The sequence below is a fragment of the Agaricus bisporus genome (assembly GCF_000300575.1).
Source record: "Agaricus bisporus var. bisporus H97 unplaced genomic scaffold AGABI2scaffold_11, whole genome shotgun sequence".
Taxonomy (NCBI): Eukaryota; Fungi; Basidiomycota; class Agaricomycetes; order Agaricales; family Agaricaceae; genus Agaricus; species Agaricus bisporus.
Genome location: NW_006267346.1, coordinates 975,349 through 993,368, shown reverse-complemented (window position 1 = coordinate 993,368; position 18,020 = coordinate 975,349). Strand labels below are relative to the sequence as shown.

Sequence of the window (18,020 nt, the reverse complement as noted above, 5' to 3'; positions counted from 1 at the left end):
TTCAACGTCCTATCCAAGAAAACTATTTATTGGACTCAGAGAATGCAATGACTGCGTAGATGCTTTGACACAGAGGGTAAGTATATTCGGATGGATTGTTGTTCTTGGAGTACGCCTTCTTTGTTATTCCCGCTCGCTTCTACACGCGATACATGATTTGAAGCCGAACTTCTCTAGAAGCACCTCAACTTCCTGCATAATTGCTTTCGCACAAACGCTTGACAATAGAACCGAAACCGCGACCGAGTTCTCAGCAGCTGCTGGAAGATACTGGCTTTTTTCTTCTTTTGACCCTTTGAGTGACCCTTTTGCAGCGTTGGTGGCTTGGCCAGTACCACTCTTCACTTATTATTGGTGCTCTATAGTATAAGCCTGGCCTGAGAGAGCCTAGGCTGCCTACCACGAAGTATCGAAGTCTAACTCTTCTTTCATTGTGACGAACAAATCCGAGCTCATCCGGTGGCTATTACCCATAACACTGATCTTGAATTTCCTGGGGGATGGATTCAGAACTCGGCAACCGTAGCTGGAGCCTAGAGCGCAAGTCACCTAGGACGCATTGCTTTTCGAATATAGTTTGACGTCGCAATGGCACACTAATACAGTGCGTGGCTCTGGAGCGAGCTTCGCTCTTGGACATGCACCCTTGAATGCGCTCGAAGACTTCGGAATTTTCGACGTTCAAATGTACCTCAAGTAGACGACGACTAGTGTTCTGTCGCCAGCTACGCTTTATCTGCGGCTCGTATATCGTTTGGATATTGTAACGGTAACTTCAGGCAACCAGCTAATCTGACGACAGGGAGAAATATCGGGTCTCCACTGGGAATTGCCAATCTGATTTGTGAGCACCAATTTTCAAAACGTTATACGGATGAGTAATGTGTGCTTGCATTACAAACGATAGATTTGCCATCAGCAGCAATTTCAATCCATTTCCAGTAAGTAGTAAGGATGTTGTTGAACGTTCATAACTTCATATATTCAACTAAAATGAACCTAGATTACTGAAAGAAAAATCTATCAGCTGGCACAGCCGAGGTGGCTAAAGAAGCTTTTCTGATGGGTTTGCTCTCAGCTATATCATGACGCCCCAATGATATCATATTTGACGGAGTGTATTACGCATCGCCAAGGAATCTGGGCAGTGCTATGGCAAGCGCGATTACCCATTAGATTATCGCTGAAAGGCTGCCTGCGCAATGGTAATCACAGCAGTTGGACCAATACTACTCAATCTGATACAAATATTACTTACTTTAGATCTGTGATTGGATCTTGTCATTCCTTTAAAAGTGTTCGATCACGGACCCAGGTGTTGACGTTTAGAAGTTCAAACTAAGACAGTTTGGTCTTCTTCTTCCTTTACATTGAAGACTTCACTTGCAATTGAAAACAATACAGGACAGCCTCACTATGGAAGAACCTAGTATCAGGGACTTTTCGTACAGCGATTTTCCCAATGGTATAAACTGTACGTTATTAGCCCATGCCATTCATCACAATTCGAGGATAAACATACTACTTACTTATTCACGACCCGCTGTCACTGTCAAAAACAGCCGGATTTGACAGAGAGAATAATTACGGGGCAGGTTACGGTTATGGGAATGAAAGTATGGGAGCTGCACAATGTACGTAAAACGACATATCTCAAAAAGTAATTACCAGCCCTGATAGTAATCTATTATCGCTTGGTCAACGGCGGTTTAGCGAGCGGACCCCCTGACAACTGGTATCACAAATCTCAATACACCAGTTTTGCAGCATACGGCAATAAGAATTGTGAATGTTTTTCTCGTCCCCTCTACATATTTCTAAATTACTTACGATGAGTCGACTAATTAGTTGGGTACGAGCAAGGCGGAGCTCGGGCTACTCGCGTCGACCAGGATCAAGGGAAATATGGTTACAGTTACGGTAGTGGAAATAGAAGTCAAAGTGAACCGTCTGCTGTAAGTCAAAGCGGTAGCAGTCGCAGTAATGGTGGCAATTAAAGATCGTCGTCGTCCGTTCAACCCACAATCATTGACTCTCAATATAAGTTGTCAACCCCTGTTACCGAAAAAACAAACCCTATACCAGTTGCGAAAATCTACTCATTCAGCTGAGACATTCGACCATTCACAAGATCATTACATGGGCATTAGACGGTGTACATATAAATTGTATGAAATTATCTATGCAGAAAGTGATGAGTGGGGGTGAGTGATAAGATTAACTATGCAATTAATAAACCAAAGCAGTTAGACGAACAACCAAGCATTCCGTTCCAGAGGAACCACGTCCACCGTGTTATCATATCTGGTTCCCAGAAACGTTGCAGTCTAGAATTTTTTATAGGTGGCATCCTTCCCCAGATCTCAGCTGAGCAAGAGAGAAAGGGGAATAAGGCTGCTCAACGAAAGCACCGAGAAATAAGAGGCATCTAGAAACCGCCCATGCCGCCCATACCTCCCATGCCGCCCATTCCACCGCCCATACCGTCTGAGCTCTTGTTTTCTTCTGGAGCATCCACAACGCAAGCCTCACTGGTGGTCAGAAGAGAAGCGACACCGCTGGCGTCAATAAGGGCAGTACGAACGACCTTGAGAGGATCGACAATGCCAGACTTGATCATATCGGTGTATTCGCCTTTGGTAGCATCATAACCCCAAGCGAACTTGTCGGGGGTACCATACTGGCCAAGCAACGCACCAACGATGACACTGGATTCCTCACCAGCGTTGTTGAGGATGGCGCGGGCGGGATTAGTGATAGCACGACGGACGATGGCGACACCAAGCTCTTGATCGAAATTGCTTGTTGGAATAGGTTTGCTATCAGCGGATACAGGAGAGCTTGCAGACCCCGCACCACTTCCAGGAGAAGATGTAGCAAGTTGAAGTGAGGCCTTGAGAAGGGCGACACCACCACCAGGAAGAATACCTTCCTCTACAGCGGCACGTGTAGCATTCAAGGCATCATCGTACCTATCTTTCTTCTCGCCCACCTCGACCTCAGAAGAACCGCCGACCTTGATAACAGCGACACCACCAGAGAGTTTAGCCAGACGCTCTTGAAGCTTAGTCCTATCGTACTCGGAGGTGGTAGTATCGGCGACAAGAGAGCGAATCTGCTCGCAACGAGCTTGGATAGCATCTTTGGAACCTTCACCATTGAGGAAGATTGTGTCTTCCTTGGTGATAGTAATGGAACCGGTGGAACCAAGGAGGTCGGGAGTGGCACGCTCAAGCTGGATGTCGAGCTCATCGGTGAAAACGGTACCGCCAGTCAAGATAGCAAGGTCACCGAGGATTGATTTACGGTTGTCACCGAAACCAGGTGCTTTGACAGCACAAACTTGTAGTTGTCCGCGTAGCTTGTTGAGAATACAAGCAGCAAGAGCTTCACCATCGATATCCTCAGCAATGATAACGAGGGGACGGCGGGCCTTGGCAGCGGTTTCGAGAGAAGGAAGGATATCCTGGAGAACGGAAATCTTCTTCTCACTGAGAAGAATGAGGGGTTTTTCGAACTCAACCTTTTGGGCTTTGACGTCGGTGATGAAGTAAGGAGAGATGAAGCCACGGTCGAAGCGCATGCCCTCTGTGATTTCAATCTCGTCTTCAATGGTACGACCCTCTTTTACGGTAATGACACCTTCCTTGCCGACCTTCTCCATAGCCTGGGCGATGAGGTTGCCCACGTGAGTGTCACCGTTCGCTGAGATGGTGGCAACCTGAGCAATTTCAGAAGTAGTGGTGATTGTTTTTGCGTTCTGAGAAAGGAACTCTACGACACGGTCGACAGCCGCTTGGGAACCTCGACGGAGGTCCATAGGATTGCAGCCAGCTGCGACGTTCTTCACACCCTCTGAATAAATAGCACGAGCCAAAACGGTGGCCGTTGTCGTGCCGTCACCTGCAATCTCGTTGGTCTTGGAAGCGACATCCTGCACGAGACTAAAGGAATATTATGATAAATCCAAAGGTGAATTTTTAAAAAAATGGGGAAAACCTACCGAGCCCCAAGATTTTCGAACTTGTCCTTGAGAGTTATTGACTTGGCAACCGTGACACCATCTACACGTAAGGAGACGTCAGTATAGGCGCGTCACGAAGTAAAGAGAGAAAAAACCCCTGCGCGCGAGATACGTACCTTTAGTAATTTTTGGGCCACCAAACGACTGCTCAATGATGACGTTGCGACCTAGCAGGAGCTCGAGTCAGCGACGAAAAAAAAAGTTTTTAAAGAAGGGATGACGAACCTTTGGGGCCGAGGGTAACACTGACGGCGTTGGCGAGCACATCGACACCCTTGAGAATACTGGCCCTGCCCTCGTTGGAAAATTTGATTTCCTTGTGGGCACCACGCGTGAGGGTGGGTCTGGGGGCTTTTGCAGCAGCACGGAGGGAGCGGAGAGACGTGGTCGACAGTCTGTGCATGGTGGTCGCAAGTAGAGAGAACAATTTCTCCGATGTCGCCTTTAAATTTTGGTTCCAAACCTCAAAATCACGTGGTACGACAACCCTGACGCAATTTACTGCAACAACACAAGTATTCTACACAGATATGCATGGCGACAATCCGCAAGCTCACCATGCCATGTACTTCATGGCACCCGTGAACCATTCTGGACTCGGCAAACACTCAACTATTTGAACTCTCCGCAAGGGTCTATATTGTTATAAATCATGGACATAATCACATCCGATATGGTGTAACGGCTAACATTGCCGCCTTTCACGCGGCAGCTCGGGGTTCGATTCCCCGTGTCGGAATTTTTGCAACCACTGACAGTGTAATTTTGCTTTTGATAGAAGCCGTTATTACTCTTTAGTATGACTCGGAGCATGTCACCCGGTCGTCGGCGACTTTCCTTTCAAGCGCGATGGCACTGGGGAATCGGCCCTCGGGGGTGAGAAAAGTGTTATTAATCAATGTTCACGTTCTATGCAATGAATGTGGGAATTTGAATCAATGGTCGTATCGCCTGTATCAGCCTGTATCGGGTCAAACAGAATATTGAGGGCTTGCGATTGGCTTTTCAGGCTTTGAGTAGTATTAAGCTATCTTTACATACTGTACACGAGGAATGTCTGGTTACCTGGCCAGCTACTATGGTAACTTTACGATTTCGCCATTTATCTCTCGACTTATGTGACATTACAAAGATAAGTATCGATATTCCTGCGTAGCCTGGGAATAGGTTATTCCACTTTTGGGGATCCCATGTCTCCCTAAAAGACAATTCTCACGGTGGGACCTGTTTATGGAAATTGCTCGGACGTCTGCCCCTTGTTTGTATTACTATACGGTCATTTGACTTCGGTGTTACTCGACCCTTACACGGCTGCTGCATTCTAATTGCGCTAGTCGTCGTCACCATCTGATGGCACAACCTCTCTATAACTCCACGTGGAATCGAAAGAACACGCACGAACTTGGCATGAACGGCAGCTTTCTCTTCAGCGGTCTCTTGCTCACACGCCTTTTATGCCTATGCAAGCCAGAAGTCTCTGAAACGCCTTCATTCTACCTCCCTTTCACCCTGTTGTGGTCAACATACGCCGTGCTATCGTTCTTGTCCTTTCAACCTTGACCAGCCTTCAACTCGCTCCAAATTCTGCCACTAATGTGATGTACCTTCCTGGATTCTAGCAATGTAAACATATCCATAAACGGAATCTATTTCCCAACTGCGATCGAAATAAACTCACTCCCTCTCTCACGCCGCTTCCACCTTTATATAAATCGCAATATTGCCTCTGAAGCATTCCTCGTTCCACCCCCCTTCGCTACATCGTTGTCGTCATGCGCTTTGCTACTGTTCTTGCCCCTTTGCTCTTGACCGGCCTTGCCGTTGCTCAAAATAATAGTACGAACTCAAGTGATGTCGTATGTCTTCTTGCATTCTACCCCTAACCGATGAGGTCCACCAATCACTTCCACCAATCACTTCCACAATACAGGTAACCGTCATGGTTGGTGGAACGATCGACACCCCCAACGGTGGCATCTTCCAATTTATACCAAACAACGTGAAAGCATCAAATGGCACCGTAGTTCGATTCATGTTTACTGGCATGTAAGGATACACCTACCTCTTCTATCGTTTTCTACTCACCACCTGTTTCCTAGGCCTGGAAACCACTCGATTACACAGTCGTCATTCAGTGCACCTTGTACTGACCTAGAAGGTGGTTTTGATTCCGGATGGGTCTCTATTCCCAATGAGGGTGTGCAGCCTGCCCCAGAATGGAATCTTACGGTTACGAACGATCAAAGGCGTAAGTTTGACTTATTCGCCAGTCCAAATAAATAAAACTCACAATTCCTATAGCCCTATGGTTCTTCTGCAAGCAGTTGATACCGTCTCCTCACTGTATCGCTGGTAAATTCCAATTTTCCTGCATGTACATTCAAATCCCTAAAGACTTGCTTCAGGAATGGTCGGTGCCATAAACGCAGCCGATGATGGGGATAACAGCTTCGATAACTACAAGCAGGCCGCCTCCCAGGTGTCTCCCACTGAAGTCGACGTACGTCCTCGTGTTCATATTCCCGTTTCAACCATTCATCTAACATTCCTCCCTAACAGCAAACTCAGAACGGACTTGTTGGTCAGGGCGCTTCTGCCTCACAACGTCCTAGCCCTATTCCTAGTGGTGCTAATCTCTTCCCAGATGCCAGTGCTCCCGCCGGTTCCGGTTCCGGTGGCGGTAGTGGCACTGGCACTGGCAGTGGTGATGCCCCCGCGACCACCAGTCCCTCAGGAGCTACCAACATCTTGGCCACGATGAATTCTGGTCTCATTGCCTTGGTGGCAGGCGTGTCCGTCATGTTTCTTGCTTAGGTGACTTTGACATACGACGTTTGAAAAAGAAACTTTATTGTGTTTTACGTTTGTCTATAATGCTTCTTATCATGGATTCTATCCCACACAGTCTTCTATACGTGTAATTCGATCTTTCTGTCGGAGGATGTTTTATATTACGATGTGCGTTCTATCAAAATGCGGATACCCCGTTTATGTCTTGTCCCTCTTTGTGTTGGAGAAGGTCAGGTGAACCTGTAAACACTAACATTCGGCAACGGACACAGCAACCAGCCTTAATCCTTCTCATGGTTATTTCTTGGCAACCTGATTACTAAAATCTGTACAACCATTTCCCGTTGAGATGAATCCAAACGCTTGGGTTAGAAGTACCACTGCGGTGGGTATGAATCCAAAGGTGCGGGCAACCGCACCAATCCATGTTGCGAGTTATTAATACCCTTCGTTTGACTGGCTACTGATTCCATTGCGCAGCGTAAAATCCGTAGTGGTTACGAAATGTCAATGATGTGGCGTATGTGGACGCCCGCAGTGAACGACGACAGCCGTCGGCCTCACTAAGTAAGTGGAATACATTGGGGGCGGAGAGTCGAGCAGAGTCGAGCAGATCGTGTTACGATATTTTAGACGCGATACTGTAGATCATCATCGGCATCACCCAGCATCACCATTACTGTATGGGGGAGAAAATCTCTGGAGATAATGATAGTGATTTGATGTAAGGGTGTGAAATGGAATTATATACGGTAATACACATGCTTAAGTTGATAAGTGTACATGGTGCGAGGCACATTATTACCAATTGGACTTAAGGCATAGCATGAACTGTGGCTAGTATTTCTAATACCCACATTTCATCGAGGCCACCTTGAATCTTGAATCTGTGAAGTACGGCGCCCTGCGGGCCTTAAAGTTCTCGTTCGTACATACAATGCATTTGTATAACTTCTGGGAGAAGTGACTACTGCATAACCGGTATCACCGGTTGAAACGTTGGGGACCCTACCAAAGCCTCAAAACGAGTTGAAGCTCGATGGGGGGCTTGGCCGACAATACTTCATAGGCTGACTCTCGGCGTTAACGTGGTGTTATGCTGATTCAATTTCATGAATCATGATTCCAAATTGGAGCATGCGGGGCGCTATGATAGCCGCTCATTCATAGTCATTGACCTTGAATGTATAGTAAAGTAAATGTTCTCGAGCATCGCGCTGTGAGAGCAGCAATTCTTAACAAGGCGTACTTAGGACAAAAGTATTTCGCGCCGCATTCCGGGAACCTGGTTGGACTTGGAATAGAATTCCAATGATAGATGGGTCCTAGCTGCCGGACGGCATCACCTCCTTCTGCCCATAAGTATTGGAATTAGAACATTTATTTTTGTATCTTGCGCAGCAGCGGAAGAAGGAACACATCCTTGTAATGATATTCTAATTGCTTATAGAAGGCTAGACTGTATGATTTCGAAGAAGTCATGGGTCGTGGCACGAGATTTGAAATTTTCATAGGGGTCGGCCTTGAATTCAAAATGTCAGGGCACAACAGGGCACAACTCATGGTCCTCCGTATTGTCTTAGGCCGTCATAGTCAGCTTCGCCTCGGAAATAATTCTTGGCATTTATCGGATCTCCGTTGCATTCCAAAACTGCTGGTTGACTGTTGACCCTCATCGACGACGGGTGGCATTCCAAGAAGAGGATCAAATGGTATACTCCGACTATAACCAACGTAATCGCAGTGTTTGTGTTGATTGACCAGGCGGTGAACGTGAACGTGAACTCGTCCATTGCAAAGGCAAGCCCCATGCAGAACAGGCAAGTAACGTAGGAAGGTACGTTGAATTGCCTTGGATGGTCATATTGAAGGCCAGTCAAGATGAACGAACACTTCGGCGATTCGAACCAATAGATCTGTGACTGGATAGTGCACTATGTTCGAAGTCATTGCTTTACTCGTGGATACTGTTCTGGTAAGTCCATCCCCAAGAATGCAAAGAATGATAACTCAGCTTTTCAGATGGGTTTTTCAGATGTATCGCCTATGGCAAACTTGCAGGCGGATGTCCATCAAACAGTGGTTCCCGTTTATTCTCTGACTCGGCGGTATCGCTTGTACCGCCGCACATATTATCCTAAGAGTCATAAACATCGACGACCTGGATCATGGGTCTTATGCATTGTCAACAATCAATGTGAACGTCGGGCCTGGAATTGTGATGGTTTTGTTTCTAGCTTGGACCATGGTGCTGAACGCCGCGGCATCGTTAAAAGCGAGTGACAAATTACGAAGGCACTTTTCCTTGCGTCAGGACTCTTGATATGGTTTGGAAGACTTTACAACTCCGTGCAGTGCACCGAGGCAACTCCCACTTCTCATGCCTTTTCTCATAGAATTTGGTGTTTTGAATCTCTCTATATGCATCACGCACTTCGCGGTCTATATTTGGCTATAACCGCTTCGCCATCCACACAGTGATTGGGACCCTCGTGAGTCTTTGCAAGATTCCTTTTTAGAGGCCAAGGACTGAATTTGGCATTCTTGTAGAACACAATTGTGGTTGGCATTGCGCGCAACCTTAGTATCATTCGCATCGGGAAGAATAGATAAGAAGAGGATGATTATAGCCCCATTAATTTCCCTGCAAAAGCCAGACTGTTGACGAGAGGTAGGCAATCAACGTTAGGCGCACTGTATTCCCACCATGTACTGTACTGAGACGGCACAGGTTCAAGTTACGCACTACAAGTACAAGACCTTTTTACTATAAAGGAAAAGGGCTCTGGAAGTATGACGACTACCAGGTGGTCAAGCTCACATTGTTGGGCGAGAAGTACATGGTTAAATCCCGGACATCCAACCACGAGCATGGAACACCGGGAACACGATCATTGTCAATATATCGAATATCCTCAGCATCACTTGGGTCATCTGAAACCCCATATACCCATGATTCTGATTCTCGTAGCGCTAGAGCATAGCGGCTCAGAGGTTGAGAACTTTGGGGATAAAATGCTATTTGTACTCACGAGAACGAGGCGAAACATACATAATGCCATCATGACCTAGCGAGGTCCATCGCCGTGAATTAGCATTCGTCTTGAACAGTTTCAACCACCTGTTAATGGTTTCAAGTCTGAAAAGGGGATTTGTTCGTAAACGGTTGTGCTGTGAGAGTACGTCATCGGAACGCATAAATTCAAGTAGAGCTCTTCGTAAATTTTTGACCTGAAAGAAGAAAAATATCAGGTTTCGGGATTGAAAAGAAGTAGGTTTCTTTACCCAGATTGATTCAGCGTCTGTGCCGCTCATGAATTCATCCTCCTCCCTACCTATAGAACACCCCAAGTTCCGCTCCACGTCATCTCGAAGTATATCCTTCCAACCATCAAGCCTAAAAATAATTTGCCACGGGGGAATAGTAAACCGTGGTCTTGGATCAACCAATAGTAACTGAATCCGAAACTCGTGTAATTGTCTCTTGGTAGTCGCCATCATGAGTTTGAGTTTATCGCAAAACCAGTCAAACTCTCCTGGCGAGATCAGTACGCTAACATCGATTCCAAGATCCAACGTCTTCAATTCCGGTAGGAAAGTGCCCTCGGTCGTAAGAACATTGAACAATTTCTCCAATAAAAACCGAGGGAATAATGTAACGCGGAGGTTTGAAAGGGTTTTTGGTAATAGACGGAATACTGTTCGAGACTGAGTGGCTGCAACATGTGGCGGCGCCGGTGTCGGATTCGCATAGTAGTTGCAATGTCGGTACCAATGAAAGCTCTTGAGCGGAGTGGCATTACGAGTTTTCAGTCTTCCAATGAAGGATTCTAATTCAGTGAGCGTGTACGGATCGGTGAATGACGTGGCGTCGTAGTCGATGTAAAGATATTCGAGATTGGGGAAGTACATGTTCTGGAGGGGATTGGAAAAGGGTGCATTGTGGGTGACTCCGCGAGGGAGAGAGAAATCCAACTGGAGGTAGCGACACGATTTGAAGATGAGTGGTTTTCTCAAGTGTTCGCGAGCAATGGCCTCTGGGATCAAAGTCCACCGTGGCCAATGAATATGCAGATAAGTGAGATTTGAAAATAAGGATAGCGAGTGGTAATCGAAATTGTGCGTGGTATCGAGCGAGAGGGAAATGTGAGTTACTTGATTCCAGGGCGCTCCATTTGCCAATACAGGGACGTCGGTATCGGTCCGACGATCAATGAGTGAGAAACATCGTAAGTTGGGAGCGGATTGAAATGGCTGAAGTGAAACAGAACCACTGTCGTTGGTTATAGTGACTTTAAGAGCATACAAGGATTGCAAATGATCTTGGAGATTGGAAATGTAGATGGTTAATTTATCGTGCGCGACCAGATTTACGTCTCCCCATCGTTCGACATGTTGAAGTAAGACCTGAAATAGATCTTGCGCCAGTGGGTGCCACGGGTGCCAAGAGAAAGTGATAGGCATCCCCCCGGATCTCAATAAATAATCTTCAGAGAGAAAAGTGATGAACCGGCATTCTTCAGTAACATCAGAGAACCATTTGCGGAAAGGAAGTTTACGCCAAAGTTGAGGAGTAGACAAAGCGATGCACCTCCATCGACGACAAACTTGAGAGACGTTAAATGAAGCCTCTTCGTTGGTTTCTATACACCATGTGAAGATGTCGGAAAGGAGTTCAGGAGTAACTCGAAGAGTCCAATGAGGTGTATCATCAAGTTCGAGACGAGATATTGCTGAAGGAATGAGATCGTACGTCTACGAAAACAATATTACTATGTCAAATGTCGATCTGAGTGTTCTTTTATTCGAAAAACGCACCATGTTTGTATACTGCCTTTCACCTTCTACGAATGTTGCCATTCGTGCAATTGAAGGACAAAAGTCCGATACTGAAATGACGAAGACGGTCGTATATGAACAAACGAACGGGCGAGATGAGAGAAAGTTCGGTTCTGATTTAGTTAAGAGTCAGTTTAAAGATATTTAAGCGTTTGAAGTGTAATCTGAAGATCTCGGTCAAGCAAGTGGGGCCCTGGAGACCATGTCACGCGGTACCGTCGTATGACCTCGTATGACCCACATAGATTTCGAGAAAGTCTAAACCTCGTGGAAGTTCTCTTCTATGCTATCCTACAGATAGGTAGCCACATGAGAATATCAACGAGAACTCCAGAACGAGAATTATCTCATCTACAAAAGTATGGAGCAGCCGGGAAAAAACCCAAAGAACGGTCCACGTATGCGCCGTTGCGCCCACCCCTGGTAACAGACAAACGCGCTCTGTCAGTTGCTACACACGCCATGGCTTCCCAACCATGCGGGCGACCGAGTCACAACGTCATATTACAGTCATTTAAGATCAAACCGATCATCCGTCAATTGATCCGGGACCCCTCACTTACCCAAATTCCCAAACTCCAAAATTAGAAAAATGCCATGCCTGACGTTGCCGACGTCGCGGTCAAACCGCCTCAAGTTTCAATCAGATCAGAGAAATCTGACTCGTCAGAAAAACAATGTATCAGTGAGGCTTTGTCAAGTACAAAAATATCCCTAGCCGAGCCCTCCAGAGTCCAGCGTTGAATTGAACAAAGAATCATGGGTTATGAGAAATGAAGTTCAATTTCGATAGCATGCGAAACGACATGTGAAAAAAAATAAATTAAAGAGGGCAGTGCGGTGAGATTCAGTTAGGCGTGTCAAGTACAAAAAATATTCTAAACCGAACTCTCCCTGAAGCCAACGATTCCAAATACTAAAACTGACATATGAAACGTACACAGGACAGACGGCAAACCAGTAAAGATATATCCGGGAGCGCTACAGTGCAACAGTCAAAAACTTCGGCCACCCATTGTCGGCTGTCACGTCCAAACCGAGTCCAGTGAGTAAAAATGTTAGAGATGCGATGGCCACGGTACGAGTTACCCGGCGCATATGACCACACCGAAGACAATTAATAGGATATTTAGAGAAATCGTGACGCATTGAACACAAATTCAATCTCTCGCCGATTCATCAGAAGTTTGGCAATTGTCTTTTTTTCGCTTGTACAAGCTAAAAAAAGCGATAAAAAGCGATAAAAAAGTTTTTGCCACGTTTTGGGCCCGGATTTGAAAAAAGCCGACTTCCTGCAGATGCCTTGAAAAACTGGAAAAAGCGAAAACCTGGAAAAAAAAACTGAAGGTTACAGACGTTACTACTCGATGTACCTAATGTTGAAAAGACCATTTCATTATTTCGACTTTTGCCTGCCTTTTGCACATATATCAAATTTGCAAAAAGGCCGAAAAGCGACAAAAGGTAAAAAGCAAAGAGTCAGTGCCACCTTGCTGATGCTTCTCACCAGCACTCATGCTCGCTGTTTTGTAACCTCTTGTTATACACCCCACAAAGAACAGTGTATTATCAACAATACAAAAAAGTATTAACATTATCTGCCGCTACACACAAAAAACCCAAGAAAGAGGTATATATACTACCTCACTAACCAACCGTATAGACGACCCTAGTAGTCCTGATTACTGACTACTGTTCCAATCTACAAAAAAAAAAGGAAAAATGCAAGCTCGTCATTATAGTCATCATCATCATCATAAAAAAAAAAGTCCCAAAAAAAAAAGGCGCAACTCAATCAAAATCTCACCGCTTCCCTCCCACACCCACACCACCACCACCACCACCATAACTCTTCCTCTTCGGACTCCCAACCTTCTCCTTCCCACCAGGACTATTACTACCACCAATACCAGTACCACCAACATCACTCAATCCCACAACCGCATTACTCGAATTCTTCAATTTCGACAACGGACTCACAATCCCATGTAAAGGCGACGCAAATTGATAATGCTGTTGTTGTTGTTGCACGGCAGGTATCCTCCTCGGTCGTAATCCACAATCCTTCGGAGCCACATCCGCACATTTCTCATGCGCCCTGAAGATGAGATGAGTTTTTCATTTTTGATAAACAGAACAACCCAAGAAACGCACTTCATACCACAATCATCACAAGCCATAACAGGTCTCCACCCCAACCTCTTATAACACACATCACACTTCGCCATCAACAACCCACTCGAAAAAAACAAATCCAACGGATTCCAAACAAAACCACCCATCACACTTCCTCCTTGTTGTTGATCCCCAGGCAAAGAAGGACTCTCCCCTCCTCCTCCCGAAATAGAAACCTTCCTAGGTTTCGTTCCAGGTTTGATACTCGTAAATCTATGCATCCCACCCGCACCAATACTATTGCTCCTCTGTGTCATCTCACTCGTGGATGGATGCAAACTCTTGATAGAAGATCCCCCTTCGGTGGCAAGAGCAGAAGATACTGCCGACCCAGTAGCAGTATGATAGGTATCCAGAGTATCAATTGAAAATGTGCTGGTATCATTCATAATCGGAGGTCCCGAATTCGTAGGTGACGCATCCATAGTTGGCGTTAAAGGAGGAGGTACAGCGTCCGGATCAGGAGTAGGTCGAATAGTCATCACAGAGCCGAGTCTGGATGAATGCGAGCGTATAACACTGGTACTATAACTTGATCCGGGGGAATTGTTGTCGAGGAGGGGAAGATCGCTTCCTGTAGACTCGTTCCATACGTCTGGTGGGCTGATACCCATCTTTGATAAAGCTTCAATAAACTCTTCATCCTCGTCACTATCCTCTCCACCACTCGTATGCCCATTCTTTCTAATATCCTTTCCCACATCCATTCCAAAACTAGGTATTCTAGGAGGCGCGGCGGGCCGCTTTCCACCTGTCAAGAACTTGACACTGCCAACATGGACATCCTCCGATCCGGAGTCAGGCTTGGAAAGCAAGTCTTGTTCCATCCTCGCCAACCTCTCCAAAATCATACGCGTCGTCGGACGTTCCAAAGGTTTGGGATTCAAACAGTCCAAGCAGAGATCGACAAAATCGGGGGGACAATCTGGACTGGCGAGTCTTTTGACCTCTACAGCATCGACGCCAAACACAGGTGGGTGACGTTTAAAATGGGTGTCATCGGCGAGTTGCCGGGCTGCAATTTCGCAAAAGATGACACCGAGCGAGAAAATGTCTGTGGGGAGATCAAACTCTTCGCCCAAGAGGATTTCGGGGGACATGTAAGAGTCGGTGCCGCAAAAGGTAAGACGTTTGGATTCTTCAGCATTCCTAGCGGCGATTCTGGCAAAACCAAAGTCTGTGACTTTGATACGTCCGTTGGAGGTGACGAGGAGGTTTTCGCCTTTGAGATCGCGGTGGATGCACTTTCGGGCGTGGAGGTATGCGAGGGCACGAGTGACATCTGTTGCAAAGGATATTCGGAGTCTCCAGGGAAAGGGTTTTGACTTGTCGTGGATGTATAGACGGACGTTGCCGTTGTCGATGAATTCGGAGATGATGAAGATGCGGCCGTCGGGTTGGGGAGCGCGGCTGAGGCCGATGAAGAGACAGATGTTGGGGTGACGGCATTCTTTCGTGAGACGCCATTCGCGCTCAAAGTACTTTGCGACGTCGTAATCTTTGGAGGGAAGGACCTCTTTGATGGCGACGTCTATGCCGAGGTAGTTTCCTGGAAAAGGAGTGAGTGGGAGGAGAAGGTGGGGAGAAAGCAAGGGACCTTTGTAGACGTTGCCAAAGGAGCCCGCGCCGAGTTTCTTCCAATCGCCGCTGATGTCCTGTGGAAGGGGTTAGATAGGACCACACCCAGCATGAAGCACGCACTGAGAAGGGGATGACGTCGAAAGGCTCGGACATGGTTGTCGGTGGATGACCCGTGTTATTACGTCATCGTAGCTATTACAGGCCCAGTCTTTCTCGCCCCGCCGCCGCCCGTTCGAGCCGACTCGCCCTGCCCGCCGCCGAGTTCACGGTGTCGTCCCAGGCCACAAACAGCTCAGAGAGCGCATCCACCCAGGTCACATGCTGTTCCACCACCCGAGCCACCCGCTCCTCCAGCTCTCCCGCCAGCTTCACATCTGCCTCGTGCTCCTCGATCAGTTTCGCCAGTCGCGGCTTCAGTGCTTCATAGTCTGAGACGTCCATCAGTATTATAAAATTTAATATACAACGAATACAGACCACCGAGTTTTCCGGCACCAGTGGCCCCTTTGTGAACCAGTGCCTCGATTTCGCGCATGTCCCCGTCCGCCGCGCGGATATCGGGCTCTAGCTCGGTCAGATACGCCTCTAGCTCTTGCGGCGTCATGTTCTCGTATAAACCCAAGCTAGAGCCAGGCTCTTCTTCTTCAAGCACTCCTGAAAGCGCAAATGTCGGCGCAAGGTACTGCGCGTGTTGATCATCTAGACACAGTCAATAGTGAGGTATAGATGAGCCGAGGAGAGACATACAAGTGTCTATAAACTTTTTAAGACTGTCATTGGGTTCGACGATCGCGTCTAATCGTTTCTTGACGTCTTCCGTCAGCCGTGCCAATGTAGTACCCACCGTTTCCTTTCTTTTTCTACCTGGGTCAGGACCATGTATCAACGCTTCCAGCCATCGGATACGGAGTTCAAGAGCCAATTCCGGATCAATGTTGATTCGGGTGAGAGGAGTAGGCGGCAACACGTCCTGTGGTGGTGGTGGCACGGACAGCACCTGAGAGAAACTACTGTGAGGGGGTGGCGAGGAGGGTGGCGAGGACGATGGCGAGGCGAGTTGTCGGATGCGTTGGGCCTGCAAATCTCCGAGAAAGGCGCTCCCTATATTGGCCATGATGTTGGTGGTGATGCACCAACCAATGTGGCTCTGACTCATCATCCCATGCTCGACGACGACCTCATCGACACTCATCATGAAATCGACATCCAGCTCTTCTCCAACCTCCCCGTAGACCTTGTCAGACTCGTCTTTGAAAAGGCAATGGAAGATAAACCAACACCACTTCATCTTTTGCGCGTCTCCCATCAAGTTCGACAATGGTGAGCACCGCTACGCGACTAGATCAAGCAGAAAAGCTCTCATCTGCCTCTCAGGTTGGAACCCATCGTCTACAAACATGTTGCGCTTTATACCGACCATGATTTCGATCGATTCTACCGTACACTCTGTGAACGACGTTCCACACCCAACCCACACGAGTCCACCTTTCTTCAACGACACGTCCAAACTCTCTTCCTCTGTCCCGATTTCCCAGGCACAGACCGTCTTATCGACCTAGTCCAACATCTCACTCAACTACGCAGTCTAGCCTGTTGGGATGGAGACGTCATTCAATGGGGTCGTACCGCCATGGGTGCCGTCCTAGACACCACATTCAACCCTCACACTCAAGTAGACGATATAAAAATTCCATTTCCATACCCCCATCTCCGACGAATATCGTTCTGCGCCTCCGTCCTTTCCGAACGCCATATCTCCTTCACCCACCGCGCCTTTCATAATCTAACTCATATGGACATCCTCGTCCATCCCACAGTCGATTGGGAAACCCTACGTTCTCTCAACAATCTAACTCATGTTTCTTTGGATATGGCTACCGATTTACCTTGTCTCGGAACCAAAGAAATTCAATTCTGGTTTACTCGTTTATTAAGCGCTTGTCCTTCAACTGTCAAAATCATTATACTCGCCATCGTAGAGGATTGTAATTCAGATTTCGATTTACGTGATTCCGAAGGCGATTATTTCTATCCCGGTTGGCCACCTCCACCTCCACCATCATCATCATCCTCTTTTCAAGAAACCTTCTCCTCCCCTTGGCTTTCTGCGAAATTCACGCATAGCACGACAATTGATTTAATCACTCTCCATCCCATAGCTCAACTCTCTCTCGGTCTCATAGATCCCCGCGCCGTTCCCGCAGCCGTCACGTTTAACATTCCTAAATACCAACTCTTTAAAGATCTCGTTGTGTATTTTAATTGGCCGGATAATAGATTGGATTGGGATGGATCGGTGGGGGGACATAAGGATTGTTGGGAGGTGGCGGAGGAGATTGTGGATAGGAGGAAGAGGGGGTTGGTGACATGGGGTGAACTTGTAAAGGCGATGATGTAGGGACGTTTATGCATTTTTTGTTCTTAGTTTTTGCTGCATTTTTTTTTTTTACTTTTTAGTATACGAACATTCGACTTTTTAATTGCTACTAAATACAAGTTTCTTCGAGATACGAATGATGTTAATATAAAGCTTTACGATCCCCGCTACCTGTACAAGACAATGGCTAATCAAGTATCGAGAATAGAGTTTTGAATCAATTGCTTTACTTCT

General features: G+C 46.9%; 7 protein-coding genes and 1 non-coding gene across 8 annotated transcripts; 3 read left to right on the top strand and 5 right to left on the bottom strand.

Annotated features, from left to right (window-relative positions):
- The first annotated feature begins 1,371 nt into the window (after positions 1-1,371).
- On the top strand, positions 1,372-2,055 carry AGABI2DRAFT_138804 (hypothetical protein). The gene is made up of 4 exons (XM_006455798.1): positions 1,372-1,474; positions 1,563-1,634; positions 1,714-1,785; positions 1,849-2,055. Exons 1-4 carry the CDS (start codon positions 1,417-1,419, stop codon positions 1,995-1,997), a joined length of 351 nt encoding a protein of 116 aa, XP_006455861.1. The 5' UTR covers positions 1,372-1,416; the 3' UTR covers positions 1,998-2,055.
- Positions 2,056-2,339: 284 nt separating this feature from the next.
- AGABI2DRAFT_195187 (hypothetical protein) lies at positions 2,340-4,432 on the bottom strand. Its single transcript, XM_006455797.1, has 5 exons — positions 4,250-4,432; positions 4,141-4,191; positions 4,004-4,064; positions 2,404-3,944; positions 2,340-2,351 (listed from the first exon to the last, which is right to left on the bottom strand). Exons 1-4 carry the CDS (start codon positions 4,425-4,427, stop codon positions 2,429-2,431), a joined length of 1,806 nt encoding a protein of 601 aa, XP_006455860.1. The 5' UTR covers positions 4,428-4,432; the 3' UTR covers positions 2,340-2,351; positions 2,404-2,428.
- Positions 4,433-4,691: 259 nt separating this feature from the next.
- Positions 4,692-4,763, top strand: AGABI2DRAFT_t120. Its single transcript has one exon. It is a non-coding gene; the product is annotated as a tRNA-Glu (tRNA).
- Positions 4,764-5,713: 950 nt separating this feature from the next.
- On the top strand, positions 5,714-7,029 carry AGABI2DRAFT_195186 (hypothetical protein). Its single transcript, XM_006455796.1, has 6 exons — positions 5,714-5,880; positions 5,955-6,070; positions 6,124-6,272; positions 6,326-6,376; positions 6,430-6,524; positions 6,584-7,029. The coding sequence occupies exons 1-6, from the start codon at positions 5,797-5,799 to the stop codon at positions 6,836-6,838; spliced, it is 750 nt and encodes a 249-aa protein (XP_006455859.1). The 5' UTR covers positions 5,714-5,796; the 3' UTR covers positions 6,839-7,029.
- Positions 7,030-9,487: 2,458 nt separating this feature from the next.
- On the bottom strand, positions 9,488-10,901 carry AGABI2DRAFT_195185 (hypothetical protein). The gene is made up of 3 exons (XM_006455795.1): positions 10,100-10,901; positions 9,847-10,045; positions 9,488-9,787 (listed from the first exon to the last, which is right to left on the bottom strand). The coding sequence occupies exons 1-3, from the start codon at positions 10,724-10,726 to the stop codon at positions 9,615-9,617; spliced, it is 999 nt and encodes a 332-aa protein (XP_006455858.1). The 5' UTR covers positions 10,727-10,901; the 3' UTR covers positions 9,488-9,614.
- Positions 10,902-13,396: 2,495 nt separating this feature from the next.
- Positions 13,397-15,562, bottom strand: AGABI2DRAFT_210461 (hypothetical protein; the record flags this gene model as incomplete). The annotated part of the gene is made up of 4 exons (XM_006455794.1): positions 13,397-13,751; positions 13,808-15,377; positions 15,426-15,483; positions 15,530-15,562. The coding sequence occupies 4 exons, from the start codon at positions 15,560-15,562 to the stop codon at positions 13,457-13,459; spliced, it is 1,956 nt and encodes a 651-aa protein (XP_006455857.1). The 3' UTR covers positions 13,397-13,456.
- On the bottom strand, positions 15,562-16,541 carry AGABI2DRAFT_187990 (hypothetical protein). The gene is made up of 3 exons (XM_006455793.1): positions 16,157-16,541; positions 15,887-16,108; positions 15,562-15,837 (listed from the first exon to the last, which is right to left on the bottom strand). The coding sequence occupies exons 1-3, from the start codon at positions 16,521-16,523 to the stop codon at positions 15,605-15,607; spliced, it is 822 nt and encodes a 273-aa protein (XP_006455856.1). The 5' UTR covers positions 16,524-16,541; the 3' UTR covers positions 15,562-15,604.
- A 371-nt stretch (positions 16,542-16,912) lies between these two features.
- Positions 16,913-17,844, bottom strand: AGABI2DRAFT_195183 (hypothetical protein). The gene has a single exon (XM_006455792.1). The coding sequence runs from the start codon at positions 17,819-17,821 to the stop codon at positions 17,570-17,572; it is 252 nt and encodes an 83-aa protein (XP_006455855.1). The 5' UTR covers positions 17,822-17,844; the 3' UTR covers positions 16,913-17,569.
- Between the last annotated feature and the right edge of the window lie 176 nt (positions 17,845-18,020).

Bases quoted from the DNA above. Each gene is read 5' to 3' on its own strand.
- AGABI2DRAFT_138804 (XM_006455798.1), top strand. From the start codon at position 1,417: ATGGAAGAACCTAGTATCAGGGACTTTTCGTACAGCGATTTTCCCAAT. The intron at 1,475-1,562 runs GTACGTTATTAG...TGTCAAAAACAG, and splicing joins TTTTCCCAATGGTATAAACT to CCGGATTTGACAGAGAGAAT. The intron at 1,635-1,713 runs GTACGTAAAACG...ACGGCGGTTTAG, and splicing joins AAGTATGGGAGCTGCACAAT to CGAGCGGACCCCCTGACAAC.
- AGABI2DRAFT_195187 (XM_006455797.1), bottom strand. From the start codon at position 4,427: ATGCACAGACTGTCGACCACGTCTCTCCGCTCCCTCCGTGCTGCTGCA. The intron at 4,192-4,249 runs GTTCGTCATCCC...AGCTCCTGCTAG, and splicing joins TGTTACCCTCGGCCCCAAAG to GTCGCAACGTCATCATTGAG. The intron at 3,945-4,003 runs GTAGGTTTTCCC...ATATTCCTTTAG, and splicing joins TTCGAAAATCTTGGGGCTCG to TCTCGTGCAGGATGTCGCTT.
- AGABI2DRAFT_195186 (XM_006455796.1), top strand. From the start codon at position 5,797: ATGCGCTTTGCTACTGTTCTTGCCCCTTTGCTCTTGACCGGCCTTGCC. The intron at 6,071-6,123 runs GTAAGGATACAC...CCTGTTTCCTAG, and splicing joins CGATTCATGTTTACTGGCAT to GCCTGGAAACCACTCGATTA. The intron at 6,273-6,325 runs GTAAGTTTGACT...CAATTCCTATAG, and splicing joins GGTTACGAACGATCAAAGGC to CCCTATGGTTCTTCTGCAAG.
- AGABI2DRAFT_195185 (XM_006455795.1), bottom strand. From the start codon at position 10,726: ATGTACTTCCCCAATCTCGAATATCTTTACATCGACTACGACGCCACG. The intron at 10,046-10,099 runs GTAAAGAAACCT...TTCTTCTTTCAG, and splicing joins CAGACGCTGAATCAATCTGG to GTCAAAAATTTACGAAGAGC. The intron at 9,788-9,846 runs GTGAGTACAAAT...GCTATGCTCTAG, and splicing joins GTATGTTTCGCCTCGTTCTC to CGCTACGAGAATCAGAATCA.
- AGABI2DRAFT_187990 (XM_006455793.1), bottom strand. From the start codon at position 16,523: ATGGCCAATATAGGGAGCGCCTTTCTCGGAGATTTGCAGGCCCAACGC. The intron at 16,109-16,156 runs GTATGTCTCTCC...GACTGTGTCTAG, and splicing joins TAAAAAGTTTATAGACACTT to ATGATCAACACGCGCAGTAC. The intron at 15,838-15,886 runs GTCTGTATTCGT...TGGACGTCTCAG, and splicing joins TGGTGCCGGAAAACTCGGTG to ACTATGAAGCACTGAAGCCG.
- AGABI2DRAFT_195183 (XM_006455792.1), bottom strand. From the start codon at position 17,821: ATGCATAAACGTCCCTACATCATCGCCTTTACAAGTTCACCCCATGTC.